We start from the raw sequence: 18,807 nt of genomic DNA on the forward strand, positions 1-18,807 counted from the left end.
TGGGGGGCAGGGGCAGCACTGCCCCTCCTGGTGGCTGAAACAGGTAATTGCATTGTTTAAAAAATTAGTGGAATAATTAAGCCTGGCATGACCAGATATTTTATAAATATCTTAGCTAAATAACACAAAACAACTAAATGGCGGTAGGTAATACATCTGATTTCATATACTGCTTTAGTAAAAAAAATATTTCCTGGCTGACGATGAGAGCAGCAGAACGCAAAAAACGAAAATGAATGTTGCACTAGTCTGGACATCTTCCCGTGCCAAGGTTGCAATAAAGGTTTCCTAAATGCCACATTTGATGTCAGCTTACTAATTGATTGCGGGTTTTGTGTAGATTTGGACTTACGTTTATTCCACTTTGTTTAAACGGCGAAGTGGAGGAAGCCTAGTGACGAGTCCATAGCAACCAGTTTGTGTGTTGAATGTTACCCAGCGTGCTTTGCTGAATGGTCTCAATGTTTTATTGTTTTATTTCATGTGAATACTAGTTTACTAGAGGAGTAACCACCATAACAGAGGAGTGTGATGCATCAGATGAGAATGCAGAGGTTTGATCACGTGTGTCATTGCTGTAAAAAACAAAGGGAATCTGTATATCTTTGCCAAGTGCAAACCAGTGCAGAAGGTATTGATAAATTGTTGGGGGAGGGTCATGCCTTTTTTCCAAATCATTTTGGAGGGACATAGAAAAATTATTACTGGCGAGGGGAGGGTCATGTCTATTTTGACTGAAGGTCTCCGGTGGCCCCTGAAATAAATAACGAACAGTCCCTAATGGAATACATTTATTGTTGGTTTTGGTTTTCATTAGACTGGGTAAACCCAGCCCGATCTGCCGGCGATTTGATTTCGCCCTGTTCAATCTTAAAAGATTGAGCTTGGTCTGGTGATAGCCAGACTAGGTTTTTATGGCATTTGTTAAAGGAAAACACAGAATAGGGTTAACAACTTAAGTTTTATCCTTGAAGTTGACCCATTACATTTCTTTGCTGGTGCCAGAAAGTATTCCACCTGAACTTTCCCTGCTGCTAAATCAAGTTAGAGGATTTCATGACAGAGTGTGATCCCCATTTTGACATAAACTGCCTGGATTTAGCGTTGGAGATGAATTTTCCGAGTGCTGTCCTCCGGAGGTCTCCCATCACTCTGTTTTAAAGACTCTTCATTAAGCTTCCTCTTGCTGTTTTGATGAACTGTGTTTTACTTAAGCTCCAACTTCTCTTCTTTTACAGAATACTGCCTTCTTTAAATATTCAGTTTAACAGGAGAGGGTTAGTTACCCTCCCCCACATTCAGATGCAAGCAGTGTTTCACTCACATTGACTTCAAATGTGGTTTCTTTAATAGACTACATTTTACTATTATTTTAATTTTTTGTATCTCTGTTCCCGTCCCACTCTGTTTTCAAACATCTTTCTGAAACTTAACCTTTTTACAAAAAAATAGTTTCCCCTTTTAACTCAATATAGTTAATTTTGGCAGCCTACTGATATTTGGCTTGGGCCTATAACCAACCAGAATGGGGCATGTATTTCTCAAAGAGCAGAGTTGACAGCAGGATCAAACCATATGATCTGGTTAGTTTGTGTCTCTGTTGAAAAGCCCCCCACCCAGACAACAGAGAAACAGAGAAATCAAAAAATAACAAGCACATTTCATGCAACATGGATAGCATTTAGTTTTACAACAATTAAACAAATGGCACTTGACAGTTTTATTGCCATTCTCCAAAACACTTGTTTTGTAAATTGAATATGCATTTAGTAGCTCTAGCTAATAAAGATAAATTTTGCCCAGAACTGTTCTATTATATGCAGGGGATGCTATTTAGAATCAGTAACTATTAATCCTCCAAACTGGAGCTTTTGGGCAGCTTTTGGCCAGTGTCTCGCCAAGTTGTAAAACGTGGCTTGCTGAGCCGGTGGACTGGCAAGGTTTGGCTTGGCTCTAAAGACAGAGGAGAAGCTGGATTTGAGCCAGACGGGCCGGAGAACAGCTTAAGCTTGGCCAGTGGACACAAGCCATATGAATCCTCTGGCTGAAGCTGAACAAGCCACACTGAATGCTCATGGTGCGGTGGATGTTGTCTTCAATTTCAATCCCTCGACTACTGCAGGAAATGTTAGGAGCTCTATTTTTATTCTGTCATTAGTAGCAGGTTATAAAATTGTAAATGAGACATATTCAAAGAAGTAAAACAACTCAGCCTTTTTTGTTTTATCTCTGCCTGTCTCTCTTTGTATCCACCTCCCTCTCTCTGTCTGTCTCCCATCCTCTCTGCAGCTGCTCACTGACAGACAACATCCTGCCTTCATTTACGCCTCTGGACTCTCTGACGAACCACGTGGCGCGACGATGTTTGTTGTCAAATACTACAAATCAGGCCAACTCTGAGGAACCAGAGGTGAACCGACATGGTCGCAGCCGTGACGGCCGTCAGCCGATAAGGCTCTATTGATTCAAACGGATCGCACCCCATCTGAGGGGGATTTATCAATGTGTCAATTGCCCACTAGCCAACCACAAATCACCAGTGCTGGCCAGGGATTGGAGGGACAGCATAGGGAAGATCCTCAGTAAATAGCAACAGAGCTGAGGGTTAAGTCCACACATATAGAAATGTCCATACAGAATGGATAAGCAGATGACACAATGTGGCAAAAGAAAACACACAGAGAAGTTTTACTGGGTATAAAAACGCACAACACCTCTTTGTGCGGTATAGCCATCTATACAAAACCCTTTGTACTGTACATATGCATCTATACACAAATATACTCGTGCATATGTATGTATGTAGTACATACATATTTTTTTACTGCATATATTGCATCCATTCACACTTCACGCAACCATACAAAAGAAGACCCATTTTCTTCCCTCACTCTACCTTTTCTAACAGTCCATAAAGCCCCAAAGTCTATGTTTTACATGAACCATTTTTCCCAGCAAGCGTTTGTTAGTCTGTATTTTTTTTTCCGCTGTTGCTTCTAGCCTATTGTGGCAGAAAAGCCTCCAAGAGTGTAGGTGTGTCTGGGGCCTGACCTTGGAGAATTACCAATGTCTGAATCCCCATTCAGCTCCTGAATAGCATATAGCCCGGCTGACTGGTGGGCCAAGGAAGTTTTACTGTGCTGAGAGATTCAAAGAGCTTCAGGTTATTGGGGAGCATAACAATTTAACAGAACCAAAGACTCTCTAGATGTTTCGAAAGGATCTTTAGCAAGGTAGCTTTTGTTTGATTGTTTGGTGAAGGCCATGGAGAGATGACACATTTTAAAACAAAATCAATTAAAGCTAATTTTTTTTTTTTTCAGAGAAAGTCACACTTCATGTGCACAACCGTGATTATCTTAATTTTTGTGGCAGCACCTTGACATCTGAAATGTCCATGATAAAGGTATTCACATCGTTAGAATCAATCTAGAAAGCTCATTCAAATTGAAATACAAATGAAAGAATATTAAAAATGTTTTGGTATTTAATTCAGTTGCTAAAACAATTACTAGATTCATAGATAAGTCGATCAACGGATATTTAAATCGGACAACAATTTTGATAATTGATCATTTAAGTTATTTAACAAGTAAAATGAAAACCTTTGGCATTCATTCAGCAATTTAAATTTGAGGATTTGCTACTGTTGCTGCTGTTTAACTATACTGCAACACAAGCATGTGATCTCTGACTGCTGCTTGTAACTTCTGACACAAAAAAAAGAAAAGAATGGGAATTGGCAGACATACAATTAAATGTGGGAACTTCTTCACTGACTTCATTTGTATAAGAAAGTTCATTCCTGGTGAATGTGCAGTGGCTGTTCAAGGGCAATGACTATTTCCCCCTCCCTTTCTGCATTCATTTGTCCTCATTTGCATAATGTTTGGCTGGTGGCTGTAAGGTAGCCAAATGCAGAAACATGATAAGTTTGCATTATATAAAAACACTTAAGACCCTGGAGGATAAACCTGCGCTGATATCAAACATTAGTGTGCACTGAGTCTGACATGATTAAAGTGGTGTTGTATGTAGTCTAAAGTACTTTGTCATCCTAAGGACCCTTTAATAGAAACAGTACCTGCATGTGTGGTTACGTTTTGTTCCATGGGCCACCATGTCTGGGTCTTTATTTTGTACAGAATACTGCAGTGATGATCTTTTTAGATTTAAGGTCGATGTTAATACACAGAAGTTGTTTGTCTGCTGTTTTAATGCAGGAAACATGCATGAAGAGGTGCTGCTACAAAGACCGCAGGATACACTCAGCACTGTTGGCTTTTACTCAGAAGGTTGCAGGATTGATCCCCACAAAAGCAGTAATATCATTGTCCTGATGAAGTGCCCTTGATCAATACACACACTGACTGACTGAAGTGGGACTTGCTGAAGGCTTCAGCTAAATTCCTAAAAATTATTCAAAACAGCAGAACCTTTTGCATTGCGACCTGTTAGGAAGATAGAAAATTAACTTCAACCTCATGAGGTGTGAGCTCTTCAAAAAAGCAAAATGTGATTTATTTTGTTTTTTTTACCCTTTTAGATTGTATAAAATTGGAAAACTCTCTGAGGCTTAACGCACTAAATTATATTAAATTATATGTTATGATTTCACAAGAAAGCAAACATACATTTCCTGAACATAAAGATACCTTTATGAATCAGAATAATGTTATGATCTCCTTTCCTAACTTGTTAATCATCTAGTGACCCCTCAGATTTATCTTCTGACCCCCTTGAGGGGTCCTAACCTCCACCTTGGGAAACACTCGATAAGAGGATTTGCGGCTTTTCTTTGTTTTGTACGATTGTGAATTCAATATATTTTGGTTTTGGACTGTTAGTCAGACAAATCAATCTTTCTGAAGATATCACTTTTAGAATCTGACATTTTATACATTAATTAAACGAATAATCAAAACATAGTTCCAGCTCTACACATAAAAAACTGAAATGTGTACAGGTTCAATTAACACCGAGGCATCTTATAAAGCATCTCACCTCAATGAAGAGAAACAAAAATAAGTCAATATGCACCAGCAGAGATACATGATTAGGGCACCATGTTAAGTGACGGCAAACATCAATAAGGAGGAAAATAATAAAACAACAAAATGCATGCATGACCATTTCAAATTATTTACAGCCCCCATGAGAAATTAAAATCAGAAGGAAGGTGAGGATTTGGGCTCTGACTTGGACACACTAACACTAATTCTACCTATCCAGGCTGTATTCTCCACTGCTGAGCTATTTAGACTGGAATAAACAATCAACAATCATGGCCCATTTCCTCCAACCGTCTAACAAGAACTTTGATCAATACTGAATTCATCACATCCTCAGATATTGTTGAGTTTAGGTGAATGTGCTCTGTCGTAATGTCACTAGTTAGTTCCTATACTTTAAACACATCCTCGCCTGTTGCTTATCTACTGTGTCAATGCATTCTCATGAACAGGTCCGAATGATATAGTACAAAAATGTAACACAATATTTTCATTCGTGTAATTTGTTTTGTTGTTATTCTGCTGAATATTGGAACTTTATTATTTTTAAATGTTCATTTTTGCATGCATTTTAAACTGCAAAATGAGCAAACTTAGCCTGGCTGACACCAGACCCTTCTCAGTTGTAACTGAGAGTGGGTCTGGGAAAGGTTCATTGACAGTTAATTTCCAAAGGGGCTTCACCAACCGACGCCGCTCAAATGCCTCTGGGCGCAATTGGATAGTCCTTCAACCAATCAGACCAACGATCCGGGTGACGCTGCGCTTCGGTCATGTTGAATGTAAACAAAAAGCTGCTCGCCGTCGCTGTGCTATCGTCGCCTCAGCGGTTGTGATTGGTGCCTCGATTTTGGGGACATTGGAAATGGGTTTGAATGGGCTCTTCGCCAGACTGACTTGCAGAGCAAATCTCAAATTTGCCGGAAGTTCGTAAGGGTTTACCCAGCCTAGAGCAAACTATAAAGATAGGAGTAAAATAGATTCAGTGTTAATTTATTTTATCAACTGATTTGTAAAGAAAAAAGTAATATGAAAATATCCTATAATGTTGAATTTACTGATTTACTTATTTTTGACTCATCTAATAACCTTTATTGTTACAATAATTATATCTACATAATTAGGGATGCACTGATAGCACTTTTTTTAAGATCAAGTACAAGTACAAGTGCTCAGTGTTTTCAGACCGAATGTAAAAAAAAAAAAAATTAAAATCAGTAAGCAAAATAATTGATTTAAAAATACAACTGTAGGTTTATAAAGCACTGAACGGTTTAGGGCAAAAATACATTTCTGATCTGCTGCTACATTATGAACTATCCAGACCTCTCAGGTCATCGGGGACAGGTCTGCTTTCTGTCCCCCAGAGTCAGATCTAATCAAGAAGCGTTTGGTTTTTATGCACCACATATTTGGAACAAACACCCAGATAACTGCAGGTCCGCTGCAACCCTCAGTTCTTTTAAATCAAGGCTGAAGACCTTTGTTTTTGATGCTGCTAAATTTACTGTTAATTTCTTACACTGCACTGTAACTTTTATTCTTGTATTCTATACCTGTCCAATTCTATTTTACCTGCTTTTATATTCTCTTTAATGAATGTTTGTAACTGCTCTTTAATGTTTTATCTAAAGCACTTTGAATTGCCTTGTGGTTGAAATGTGCTATATAAATAAAGCTTCCTTGCCTAGTAATATTCTGTAGTCCATTCCCTATTTATTCAGAATAGTTCACTTAAACGTACAATATGTAACTTTCTGCCGCTAGGGGTCTCTCAACCAAAACAATGGACGGTAAAACTGGACTTTTGATGACGTTGGGAAGTTGCGTGGAATTATGGGAGTTTTTAGTGTTAAGCACCTTCGCTGCCGGTTAGAATGCATCAGTTCACGGACGAGTTTACCCATTCAAGTTTATTCACGTTACGTTTAGTAACGTTTATTCATGTTATTGTAATACAATAGCTGCAGTTTCCCAAACATAATTATGTTTTTCTTGATTAGATTTTTATTTGTAGCTGACCATTTAGCTAGTGAGCCAGCAAGCTAACAGTAGCCAGCAGCTAAAACACAAAATATTTCACATATCAATGTCACCTTTTGGATGGTTTCAACACCGGGGCGGACGGGGTTTGTTGTAACGCTAGCTAGCTACTAAACGAGGCTGAGAGACGGGTGTGGGTGGGGATTGTCGGGGAAATCTCTGCGATAGCAAGCCAGGACGGTCGATGCCTGTTGTGCAGCAGCAGAACATCTCCCAGCTGCCCGGAATGATCTCCCCTTCACTTTTCAGTAATCTTAACTTTTCGTTTTGGTGCTTAACTCACCTTTTTAACCGCGTAAAGACAGCTAAACGCGAAGGGGGGAGAAATTCGGCAGGGAGGAGATTTTTGGCACATACACCGGTAGCGCTACGAAGATGTAGCTACCGCTATGGATGGCCGCTGTTGTGACTCGGTGCTGGGTCTGATATGGTCTGTTTCCCAACGTTTAATTAATCTGCCGTTAGCGTCGTAAGGTCTCTGTTGTATTACAGTGATAAAAAGTGGGATGTAATTAATCACAAAATGATGCTGTATGGCAAAAAAAAAGCAGTATTACGGTTACAAGTATTTTTTTTCTGTGACATTGTATGATTTACAAATACTCCTGAACGTATCATCTTGGTGCCAGTGTTCTGACGGAAGTTAGAGTAACTGGAGGGTGAAAGGTTATATGACGCCACTGACGGGCGACTAAAGGAAAGGTGCCGTGTCTGAAAATAAAATAATAGATTTCTCTGGGTTTGACATTTGGTGGAAACATTTGGGATAGTGTAAGAACACAACTCATAAAAATATATAACATAGGAATGGTCGTTTTTTAGACATTTTAAAGCAGAAATGTTACATATTGTACCTTTAAACAGCTGATCAGCAACATGATGAAACAGCCAGAAACTAGCACAGAGCAGAGGCTGGCTCCCGGTGTAACTAACCTGAAGTACAGTATGTCTCCTCCGTGTTCACTGTATCCAGTGCTGAACTGTTTTTTTTGGTCAATGATGAAATATTACAATATATTTAAGCTAGGTATACAGCACAAGTTACTCTGTTTTCTACAAGCTTGGTGTCATCCAAAAGGCCAATCAATTTTAAAAGACTGAAGTAATTGACTAGCTTATTGTGGGACTGTATGGAAATGAAGTCCACCACATTTCCAGTCAATTTAAGAGCAGAAGACCGCAAAGGAAAAGTACAGGATAATGGACAGATTAGGACAGAATACAGAACATGAAACTACATGAATAAACTAAACATTATAACATTCTTGACAAAAAAGTTCCTTTACATCAGTAGTTTGACATTACTTAATTTAGAAACAAACAAAATAAAATATAGAGATACAGTACATCCCAGAAATATTACTAAAAAAAACTTGCCTAAGTAGGGCAGAAGCAGACAATACTTCAAACAAGTCTTGGGAAAGATACTGTATATAGAACAATAAAGTGCTTAAAATGAGGCTGTTCCCCCAAGAAACATGACAACATTGGTCGCTTCAGCGAATTCCCCCCCAAAACACATGTTTACATTCAGGTGGATGATGGATGGGTCAATAAAACATCGGACTTTAACACGGGAGACCGCTGTTTGTTTCCTATTTCCAATCACAGTCAACGTTGGTTTATTTTAAACATGACTGCAGTCAGTCCCTAACCTCAAACATGTGGTTATTATTGTAACCAAGACGACGAAGGTGCCCTAACCTTAATGAAGTAGTAATTTTGAGCCAAACCACCATTTTTTTCTAAATCTAAGTAGTGCCTAAACCTAACCTAACCAAACCAAATTTGTAATTGCTTAATTTTGAGGACTTGTCCAAAAGAAAGAGCTGCAGTAAAATGTAGGAATGTACTTACTGTTTTAAACTGCAGTTTTCATTCATTGTGTTTTATAACATGGCACACATACAGTAACTAATTTTAAAAAGTGCAAACAATCCTCAAGGCCGGTTTTAGCATCTTGTTCAAAGACCCCTCAACACATCGGCTACAGCAAAGATCCAACCTGTGACCTCTTTGTTTCGGGACAGACTCTCTAACCACATCGGGGAGGAGAGAACAACAGGACATAGACGGACTGCAGGCCCTTCTGTCTCCTCTGTTATCTGAGCGACAGTGCAGCCTGGAAGGAACCATGGGAAAGGGCCAGGAAAAAGGTGGGTCTATTGTCAAAGCATCCTGCTGGATGTGACTGACGCTCATTGTTTGACCATAGGCCTTGTTTTGTTTTGTTTTCTTCGTATGATTTTCTTGGGAACATCCTCTCAGAGCATCCCATGTACAGTGTGACATTATTGAACAAAGTGACATGAGAATGTGTCATATCAAATATACACAGTGGAGGAGATCATATAGCTTTTTTAATGTCTCTACTGTAGCAGATGTGTTTATTTGCCTTTAATATTTATTACAGCGGAAACATTGACAGATCATCATCTTCAAGTTGACATCATGAACTTATTAGCAAATTAGTTGCCTATTTACACAAACAGCAGTTAGTGACCAGCAATATCGTTTATTTGGAGTCGTGTTTCTGTTCACCTGATGAATGTAAGTCTAATATTTGCTCTCTTTTAGCTCTGTTTTTGGTCTCTACCAACTCTTGAGGGAAATATCTCACTCTTTAGCTGCTAAATGCTCCTCTATGTTCACCACCGTGTCTACTTTTGGAGATTTTTCTCTGAAAACAAATGCCTGCTGCAGCCAAAAATTACGTTATGAGAGTGAAGAGGAACAGTAAAGCTACGGGCCAGACAGCTAAAAAATTAGTTAAAACTCACCATAAATCTGTGTAATGTCTGATGTAAATCTGAGGGGAGCTGCAGATTTGGATGCCAATGCAGGTTCATCACTGCAAGCAACCCCTTTCACATTGTCATTTCATACATTGTTATTACAAAAAATATTGATTAAAGCTGCTTTAAAGACGTTTTTTAACTTGGAAGCTCTGCAGGCTCCTGAGCTACACTTGTGTAAGTGTTACTATTACTAAGACTGTATGTCTTTCATATGTGTGACTTGCGTCTCTTGTTGTTGTTGTTTGTTGCATGGGCCACCAGTCTTGTTTTCCCTTTTGGCGATAAATAAAGTTGTCTATCACTGTGGTCTGTTAATGTGACTCATAACTTGGAAAAAGACTGGATAGTGTTTAACTGTGCTGTTAAAATGTATGTTAATCAGGGCAGAATATTCAGTTTTCCTAGACTGAATTAATCTCAAAACGTTTTTTGTCCTGACTGTCTATATTCAATGATTTTACACAAAAGAGCTTTATAAGGAATTAATTAATAAACAGCCAAAATGTACTCAACTAAGTTAACAGTAATGACCAAAGGATAAGGTTACTTTTTTTCCCTTCTTTTCAAAACTATCAGCCTGTCCACTCACCTTCTAGCAGCATTATTCTTTAATTTGGCGAGGGGGATGCAGGCAGGGAGTTAACTAAAGGAAGCAGAAGCTAATGTGATTCAGTCCTTTCAGTGACTGGCAGTATTATGAAAAAATAAAATGTTCTTGGTTTTAATGCAAGAGCTCCGAGCGACGTTTTACGGGTCTACAAAAGCAGATGTCTGTTCATTGTCAATAAGTTTATGAATCATAAAAACAACACATATCAGAGACGCGGTCGGTAGAGAAATAAATAATAATGCTGTTTAGTCAGTCCGGGCAGAGTAAATAACAAACGCTATAGACTTATTTAGGACACCATTGTTTCGTTTTGTTTTGTTTTATGAGAGGCAGGGAGCATAAATGATGATTTTTGATTAAATGTATTTGATAATTGAATGGATGATGTAAAAATCAACACTGTCCAATTATATCCAGCTTAGTGGAGATAGCCTGTGTCCCTGAGGCTGCTTTTAACAGAAAACAAGCATTAACATCGAAACATCTTTAAGACAAGAAGACACTCTACCCTAACCCTAACCCACACATACTATATGCTTAACATGCTTTTTTAAATAGTTGATTAATTGATTTTAAAGCCTTTTGTTCAGCTTTACATCATTAAAAAACTCAGTCATGACACTTGAAAAGCCTTTTCAGTGATCTCTGCAGTGGCTTCTTTTCCCTGATGGTAGATAAATCCAGCAGTAATGGTTCAGATAAGGGCACCATGATGTTCAACACCTTTCTGGTAATTACTCTCAGCCAGTTTCACACGTACACTGTAAAAAATGTGTTGCCAAGTATTTACACATCTTAGGAAGTCCTTTTTTCTCAGTTTGGTAGAAGTTTAGTTTTATGCATTTTATGAAAGAAGAGTTTTGCACAAATCCTGTGATGCTTTGATGGGATAATTAACAGCAACTCCCCACAAATGACAAGCTGGAACTGGAAATAATTTGGCATTATGTTTTAAAATTTTTTTTTTTTTTATGTTTTTGTCTATTGACAAATTGATTAATCTACTAAATTTTTTCAGCTCTAGTTTGGAACCACTGTTAAAGGTACACTACAGCATCTTGTAGACCTCAGCGTGGTCTCTGAGAAACCTTTTCCAGTTTTCTGATACTTTATAAACCAAACAATAACTGAGACTAATCAATGATGAAAATCATGATTTGCAGTTCTAACGTCTTGTGAAGTAAAAGCTTCCTTTGAGTGTTCTCAGTGTCTTGGTGGCTCATCTTTAATCCCTGTCTGTGAACCTCACAGCTCAGTGCCAACTTGACCTCTACATCATAAGCCTATTCATGTCAATCTGACACGTAGAGCTGATGGGAACAGATCCACTTTGCCCCTGACAGGAACAAGGGATTTTGCCATAATGAACACTCCAGTTCCTCCAGTTCCACAGTCGAGCCAATGAGTCAGGTTTGTGGGCCCATTTGAATAATGAGAATGAGACTAACTATGTGCAATAGTCACAAGAATCCAATGAATGTCCTGCCAATCACTGTTACTGATTGGATGTCTATCCACTGAGTGTGACCATTAGACCCACTGTCGGCAGCAGCAGCAGAGAGGTTTCTGAATACAGCCCTGTGGGTATTATTATGGTGCCTCCATTAAAAATGCTTTTGTTTTCCTTCTGTTTCACCCTCTGTGATGTAGTTTTACTTACAGTGTTATTCTGTGTCCCCGCTCTCTTCTGCTGAATATTAATGTCTTCTATGCTAATGGCCTTACACCGGCTGAGGTCGACCAAGCTCCTCCTCTGAATGTTAATCCGCCGCCTCATTTGCATACGCTTAAGTGTCAAATTCCCCCACAAATCATTGCAGCTGCCTCCGTACTGCGAGGCCAATGGCCCCAGAGCGACAGCACAGAAACAATGTGGTCACACCGTATGCATAGCCTCAAATCCACATCAAAGCCTGTTTAGATTGCCAGGTCACCGTGGGTTCACTTTGTGTAAAATGAAGGTAATGGGATAGCAGTCAGCCCGGTCCAGAAATACAACCAGGCAGGTAATAAGTATGAATGGAGCAGGTAATAAGGTTGGGATAGAAACAGACCCTGAGTCATCACAGGAGCAGGACTGTTTAAGCTGCAGCACAGTTATCAGTTCAAAGGTGAGCGCTGATCCCAGGCAAGCACACAGTACTTGTGTCGGTTTTTATTCCTTCTTACTTTCATGTGAGCTTCTGAGTGCACGGCAGGTGAAAAGGTTGTTACAGAAAACAGTCATTCAGCATGTTTTGAAGGAAGTGTTTAACCTAAAAATGACAACATGATATCATATTCTATGTATCTTTGGAATTTGAAAGCATTAAATCATCAGTGTTAGTGATTCCAACCCAAACTCCAAGGGAGATATTGTCCTTTTTGCATACCATCACCACTAGTACAGCTGAAACAATTAGTCGATTAACCAATTAGCGGATTGAAAGAACATTTTTGATAATCGACGAATCGTTTAGGTAGTTTTTTTTTAAACAAAAATACCAAACAATTCTTCTCAATTGTGAAGATGTGCTGCTTTTCTTAACTTTATGGCACACTAAACTGAATATCTTTAGGTTTTGGAGTGTTTGTTGAACAAAAGAGGCAAATAAAAGACGTCACCTCTGGCATTAGGAAATTGTGATAGTGGAAAAAAAAGTGACCTTACAGTATTTGTTTGACATTTTATTGATGAAATGATTCTTGGAAAAAAAAGAATCTGCAGATTATTCGTTAATGAAAATCAACCCATTAAATGCAGCCCTAATATCATCATCACTGTAAATCAGTGTCAGTATCAGTTGATTATTCGATTGGTCAACTAGTTTAAAAAACAATTAATCAATTATGTCATTTTTAAAGCAAAAACTCTAACACATTCTCTGGTTGCAGTCTCTCTAATGTGAGGATTCACTGATTTTATATGATTGTAAACTGAAAATGTTTGAGTTTTGGATCGTTGGTTGCAAAAACAAGACATTTGAAGACTTCACCTCGGACGCAAAGAAACTGAAATGGACATTTCCACGATTTTCTGATAAATCGAGAAAGTAATCAACAGATTGATGAACAATGAAAATAATAAGTAGTTGCAGCTCAATACTACACTGTAGCTCCCTCTACCTACAGGACCACTTGTTTTCTTTCTGGGGGTTGTATGACACAGACTTAGATGAGAGAATGTGTCCACCTTAAAGTAAACTACAAAACACTGTAAAACAATCTCTCTAATGCACTGAACGCCACCAAAATTGAATCTTAACTGTCTGTAATGGCACAAAAGCTTCTGATGGTCATTTTTCTTCTGGTAAAGTTCATTTCTTTGGCTTTTAAAATGACTCAACAGGAGATGCTGCAAACGTTGTCCACTAAAAGTTCCAGTCCACGCAACAATACTGTTTGTAAGATATTAAATCAAAAAGAAGAAAATCAAAATAACATGTCTCTGTCTAATTCTAACAACTTGTTATTTCACTCCCAGAGGATTCACTGCATAAAGCCTCTGCTATAGATGTCACTTACACTCGTACAGACTACAGCTTCCTCTGGGGGTAAGAAAGTCTCCTCCAAGTGTCAAGTCCTTGAGTCCTGCGCCTGCCAGTGCGTGCAGCAGTTGCACCACCAGCCAAGCAAATTCAAAAGCACACTCATGAATAAGACAAATGGAAGAATTTCTAACAGAAGAGTGACTTCGGTCGACTCCTTCAACACTTTTCGAAAAGGTGGTGTCATACTGAGGCTTAGTCAGTTTAAAAACTACTCGGAGCGATTGAAACGCAAACTGCAGTGAGTCATTTTGCTTCGACGGCCTGCCAGCAAGCCCGATATTAAGTACGCTCTGAGCCATTCTTATCCTTAACAATGGAAGTCCTTTCACGGTGTTAAGCATCTTTACTTGGGTGATAATTCTGACAAGACCGCTATTCGTAAGCTTGAAATCATTTTGACTGGATCAACAAAATATATCAACAAACAAACCCATTCAAAGAAAGGATTTAACATGTCTCTTCACACTAAAATCCAACAGACAAATTCACTATTATATGTTCTTTGGATTTGTTCAATATACTTTCTGTCTTCTACTGTATGTAGGTCACTTTTTTAAAACAATAAAATCCCCTGCTCATAATGACATGTCTAAAAGGATTTCCGTTCCGTCTTTAACAGCCCAAAAAACATACTTCATGTTGTTTTATCACCTTGATACGTCATGACTTTTCCTACTTTTACGAGAATTGCTTATAAACATGATTTCAAATCATTGACAGGATAGAACAGAAAACGATGCGTTATTGCTGTGTCAGCTGTAAAACATTGTTAAATGCAATGGATTTGCATTGTTGTTGGTGTAGGCAGCACTATCCTCCCAGATCTCAAAATAAGTCTATTTGTACTTCTCTTCTAGGAGTTTTATAACAGTTTGCTCAATGGAGGTCTAACAGGGAGTCTAATTGGCCAAAATCATACGTAACATCACTATGCAGGATAACATACTGTACATTTTTGTCTGTGAAGGACTTTTTGGCAATACTAAATGTGTTCATGTATAGCTCATATAAAATATACAATATTTCTTGATTTGGGGTAATAACAATAAGTTATGCTCATTTCTTTACCACTTCAATACTTTTCTACATACTGTGTTTAAATAAGATCAGAAGAAAAGGGAGAAGATTTCATTTAAAGAATAAAAAAGATTGTGCAATTATTGTTATCATTTCTAGACATACAGCGGTGAACAATGAGGAAGTGAAGTCAATTTCAACAAAACACAAGCGTTTCGATTGTAATATAATTGCAAAGTTGAGTTAATCAAACTGATACTTCCATGACAGATCAGTTCACTGCCAGCAGTTTATATCAAAGACAGAAGGATATAGATCTGCAACAGCTGCTAGCAGCAAAACCTTGATGAAATATTCAAGAAACTATCCACCAGGACAATTCAGCTATTTTCTTCTAATGGAATCCAGATTTCTTTTTTTTGTGCAAGAAACATCCCAACTTCCTGTTTTGTAACAACATCGTTCTGACCCCGTGCTGATACTGACATGGTCTTGTTTCTAAATGTGAGCTGAATGTTAAAGCAGCAGCTCAGGGATAAAAAAAAAGAAGCAGCAGAATGACCCCTTCAGGAACATATCATCATTAAGGGACCAGCAGCTAACCTCCGCTTTACAGGAAGTAAACAGTATCCGTTTCATGAAGCATACACAGTATCTTTACACAATTTACGTCTCTGTTTCAGTCAGAGGGAAAAAGACAAATACACATTACATGTGGAGCTCCGTAAAAGGCAGATTTCTATTACAATCCTTTTACCTTTTCCTCAAATATTTTTTTTCACACGCAATAGGTTTGTGTAAATTGATGGCTACAGTTTTGCATTCATAAGGATAATTACTATATAATTTTGTTAAAAGCTTGAACTGAGAGCTGTCTCCCACATCTGGATGCAAACAAATTGCAAAAACTCAATGCATCTATTTTTTCCCGCTATAGGACACCACCTCTTCCTCATTATATTCACTACCTGCTTTTTAAATTCAAAAAATAACCACATTGCTAAAGAGAAGACGTATAATGCATTCCTGTCGCTGAAGAAAGAAAGAAAAATTATGAGGAGGAGCATGAAGATGCTAGGAACACCAGCGGGAACAAAAACTAATTATATTATTATGCAATTATATAATTTAGTCTGAGGAGATGAAGGTAATGGTTTAAACTGATGTGTGTGTCTGTATGACGTGTGTTTGTTGTTTGTGTGCTCGCATCATGGAACTCATCCATGTGTACATGTCTGGTGGTACGTTAACACTCATGCACATATCCTGTCATGTCTATGAGTGTCTATGAGTGTGTGTGTGTGTGTGTGTGTGTGTGTGTGTGTGTGTGTGTGCGCGCACATATGTACATGTGCATATGTGTGAGTTTGTGCTTGTGTGCGTGGTAATTGCACTTTTTGTCTGGGTATGTGTGGTACGGGAGTTGAGGTCCACTGGGGCTTGGACCACTCCGTATGAATAATGCATCAGACTGGGCTGTGGCATCTCAGCAACATTGCCTTGGTCTGCTTAAAGTTGCAAGTTCCTCTTTAGGAAAGTCAGCATCATTCTGCGAGCTGCTGCAGTAACTCAGCTGGAGCCTGGCTCTAAAACCAGATTTCCAAAATGACTGCCACAATTTCACATCAAATCATTTCATTATGATATATTTATCCAAAACATCTCCGTTTTTAATGTATCAGTGGGAATCAAATTCCAGCTGAAAGCCTTCGGCAGCAACTAGAACTCACAAAAGAAATTGATATTCAGAGCGGTAAAAGCTTGTCGATCAATCAATAAGCCAATTGATAGATAATTAATTTGTACCTATTTTGAAAAACCTATTAATTTTAAAGTAAGCAAAAATTGCATAAAAACACTGGTTCTGGCTTCTCAACTGTGAATATTTTCTGTTTTTCTTATTCTTCTGTGCTAGTAAAGTCAGAACCTTTTGGTTTTGGACTGCAGGTCAGACAAATCAAGACATTTTTAGAGGTCACCATGGGCTCTGGGAACTTGTGATGGGCATTTTAACTGGCATTCTATTAGACCAAAGTAATCAAATGAGAAACAATTGGTAGATTAATGCATAATGAAAATAATCCTTAGTTGCAGCTCTAACATTTAGTTAAAACATAAAAACATTTAGGCTGCTAAAAGGTGCTTTTTACTGCATTTTGCTGCCTTCTATTCTCTTAAAGATGCCTCTCGAGGAGATCTTGACATGTTGGATGAACTTCTTATCTGCAGATTTGCACATTTGAGATCACAGAACAGATGCTGAAGACAGATGCTTGCTATGTAATTCACAGTGGGATCACTAAAGGTTTAGTCTGAATGACACTGTACGCCACACTCGCTGAGCGAATCTGACGTGAAATGATTTCATCCTCATGCAATTATATCATGGTCATCTTACTTTGCAATCAGGGTCAATTTCATTGAGAAATCTTCATCATCAGACACAGTGATGATTCATGAATCATAGCATAGCCTACATTATTTTTGCAGTGACCCAACAAACACTTCACCACAGCAGGCAAACTCTCTAAATTCATGTTGGTCTGGAGCTGTTGTAGTTTTTAACCGACTAAACATAATATGCAAATATGTATGTAAAAAAACAGGCAATAGGCCTATGTAAATATATGCAAATAAATTAAAAGCAAGTTAAAAGGCTACTTTGCCTGATTCTATGCAGCCTTGTTAGACTTGAATATTCTTTCAGACATCCTCACTTATGTTTATGTATAACTTTGTGTATTAATACATCACACTACAAAAACAAGTGTTCATCTGCAATTTTAGTGTAGTAATGAGTCTTAAAATCTTGATTCAAATCTTTAAATTTCAAATATTTGCAATGCAGTTTCACCTGGTTTTGATATCGTATTAGTCTACTTCAGGTGGATAACTCAACTCATATCAGACTAGGTGACACTTAAGTTATGAATTAAAAAAAAAAAACTTAATTGGCCACGTGAAAGCATCTCTTCCACATATCGTCATCTTTTTTTCTACTAAAACAGATGACTCCAGATGAGCATATTTCTTGCAGCGTAGGCTACAACACCGGAGCCTGTTTACTTTCACCTCAGGAATGTTTGGCACTTTGACATCACATCCACACCACCGGATTGACAGACCTTTATACCACCCGAGCCCCTCTCCTCTATCTCTATCTCTCTCTCTCCAGCCCCGACATCCCTTCCCTCTTCCCCGCTCCGGACCTCCACAGCCTGTTACCCTTCCACCGGTACCGCAACCTAAACGGGACCGTGCAGCAGTTATCCCCGGTCGGCTCACCTCTGTGCGCGTCTGCAGCCGCTTGTTCATCTCGTAGATCCGATACTCGGGCTGGACCACGTAGGGCGAGTGTCTCCTGTAGAAGGGTCCGAACGGAGACGAGTAGAACGGGTCGTGGGTTGAGTTGGACATGGTGGCTCCTGGCGAGGCGCACGGCGCAATTTCAACATCCAGCGCACATTGGAGTGCGATGCTCTCCGAAGACCCCCAGTAGGAAGCAGCCGCTGTTGAGGCTGAGCTGCACTCTGCAAGTTGGCCTGCCTAGTTCGCTGCTATAGCGTGGTGCTGGAGGAGGGAGAGGAGGGAGGAGGGAGGAGAGGAGAAGAGGAGCGGAGGAGGGGGGGGACAGGGGAGGGGGGCAGAATTGAAGGGGGAGGAGGGAAGTCGTTTCCTGTTCCCTCAAGACCTACACTCAGTTTTGCACTCTTGCAAAGTTCAAGTAAGATCTCTGTGTGCATGTGTATGTGTGTGTGCTTCTTTGTGTGTTTTAAGAGATGCATTGTTTTAGTTTG

General features: G+C 38.9%; 1 protein-coding gene across 6 annotated transcripts in view; it reads right to left on the reverse strand.

Moving 5' to 3' along the window:
• ldb2a (LIM domain binding 2a) overlaps window positions 1-18,597 on the reverse strand; it is a 92,847-nt gene extending 74,250 nt beyond the window's left edge. For all 6 annotated transcript variants that reach the window (XM_028590089.1, XM_028590088.1, XM_028590084.1 and 3 more), the window contains exon 1: window positions 18,296-18,597. In XM_028590089.1, the coding sequence (XP_028445890.1) occupies window positions 18,296-18,427 (132 nt within the window). In that variant the 5' untranslated portion in view covers window positions 18,428-18,597. The remainder of the gene's footprint in view (window positions 1-18,295) is intronic.
• Between the last annotated feature and the right edge of the window lie 210 nt (window positions 18,598-18,807).

The sequence above is a fragment of the Perca flavescens genome, chromosome 10 (assembly GCF_004354835.1).
Source record: "Perca flavescens isolate YP-PL-M2 chromosome 10, PFLA_1.0, whole genome shotgun sequence".
Lineage (NCBI taxonomy): Eukaryota > Metazoa > Chordata > Actinopteri > Perciformes > Percidae > Perca > Perca flavescens.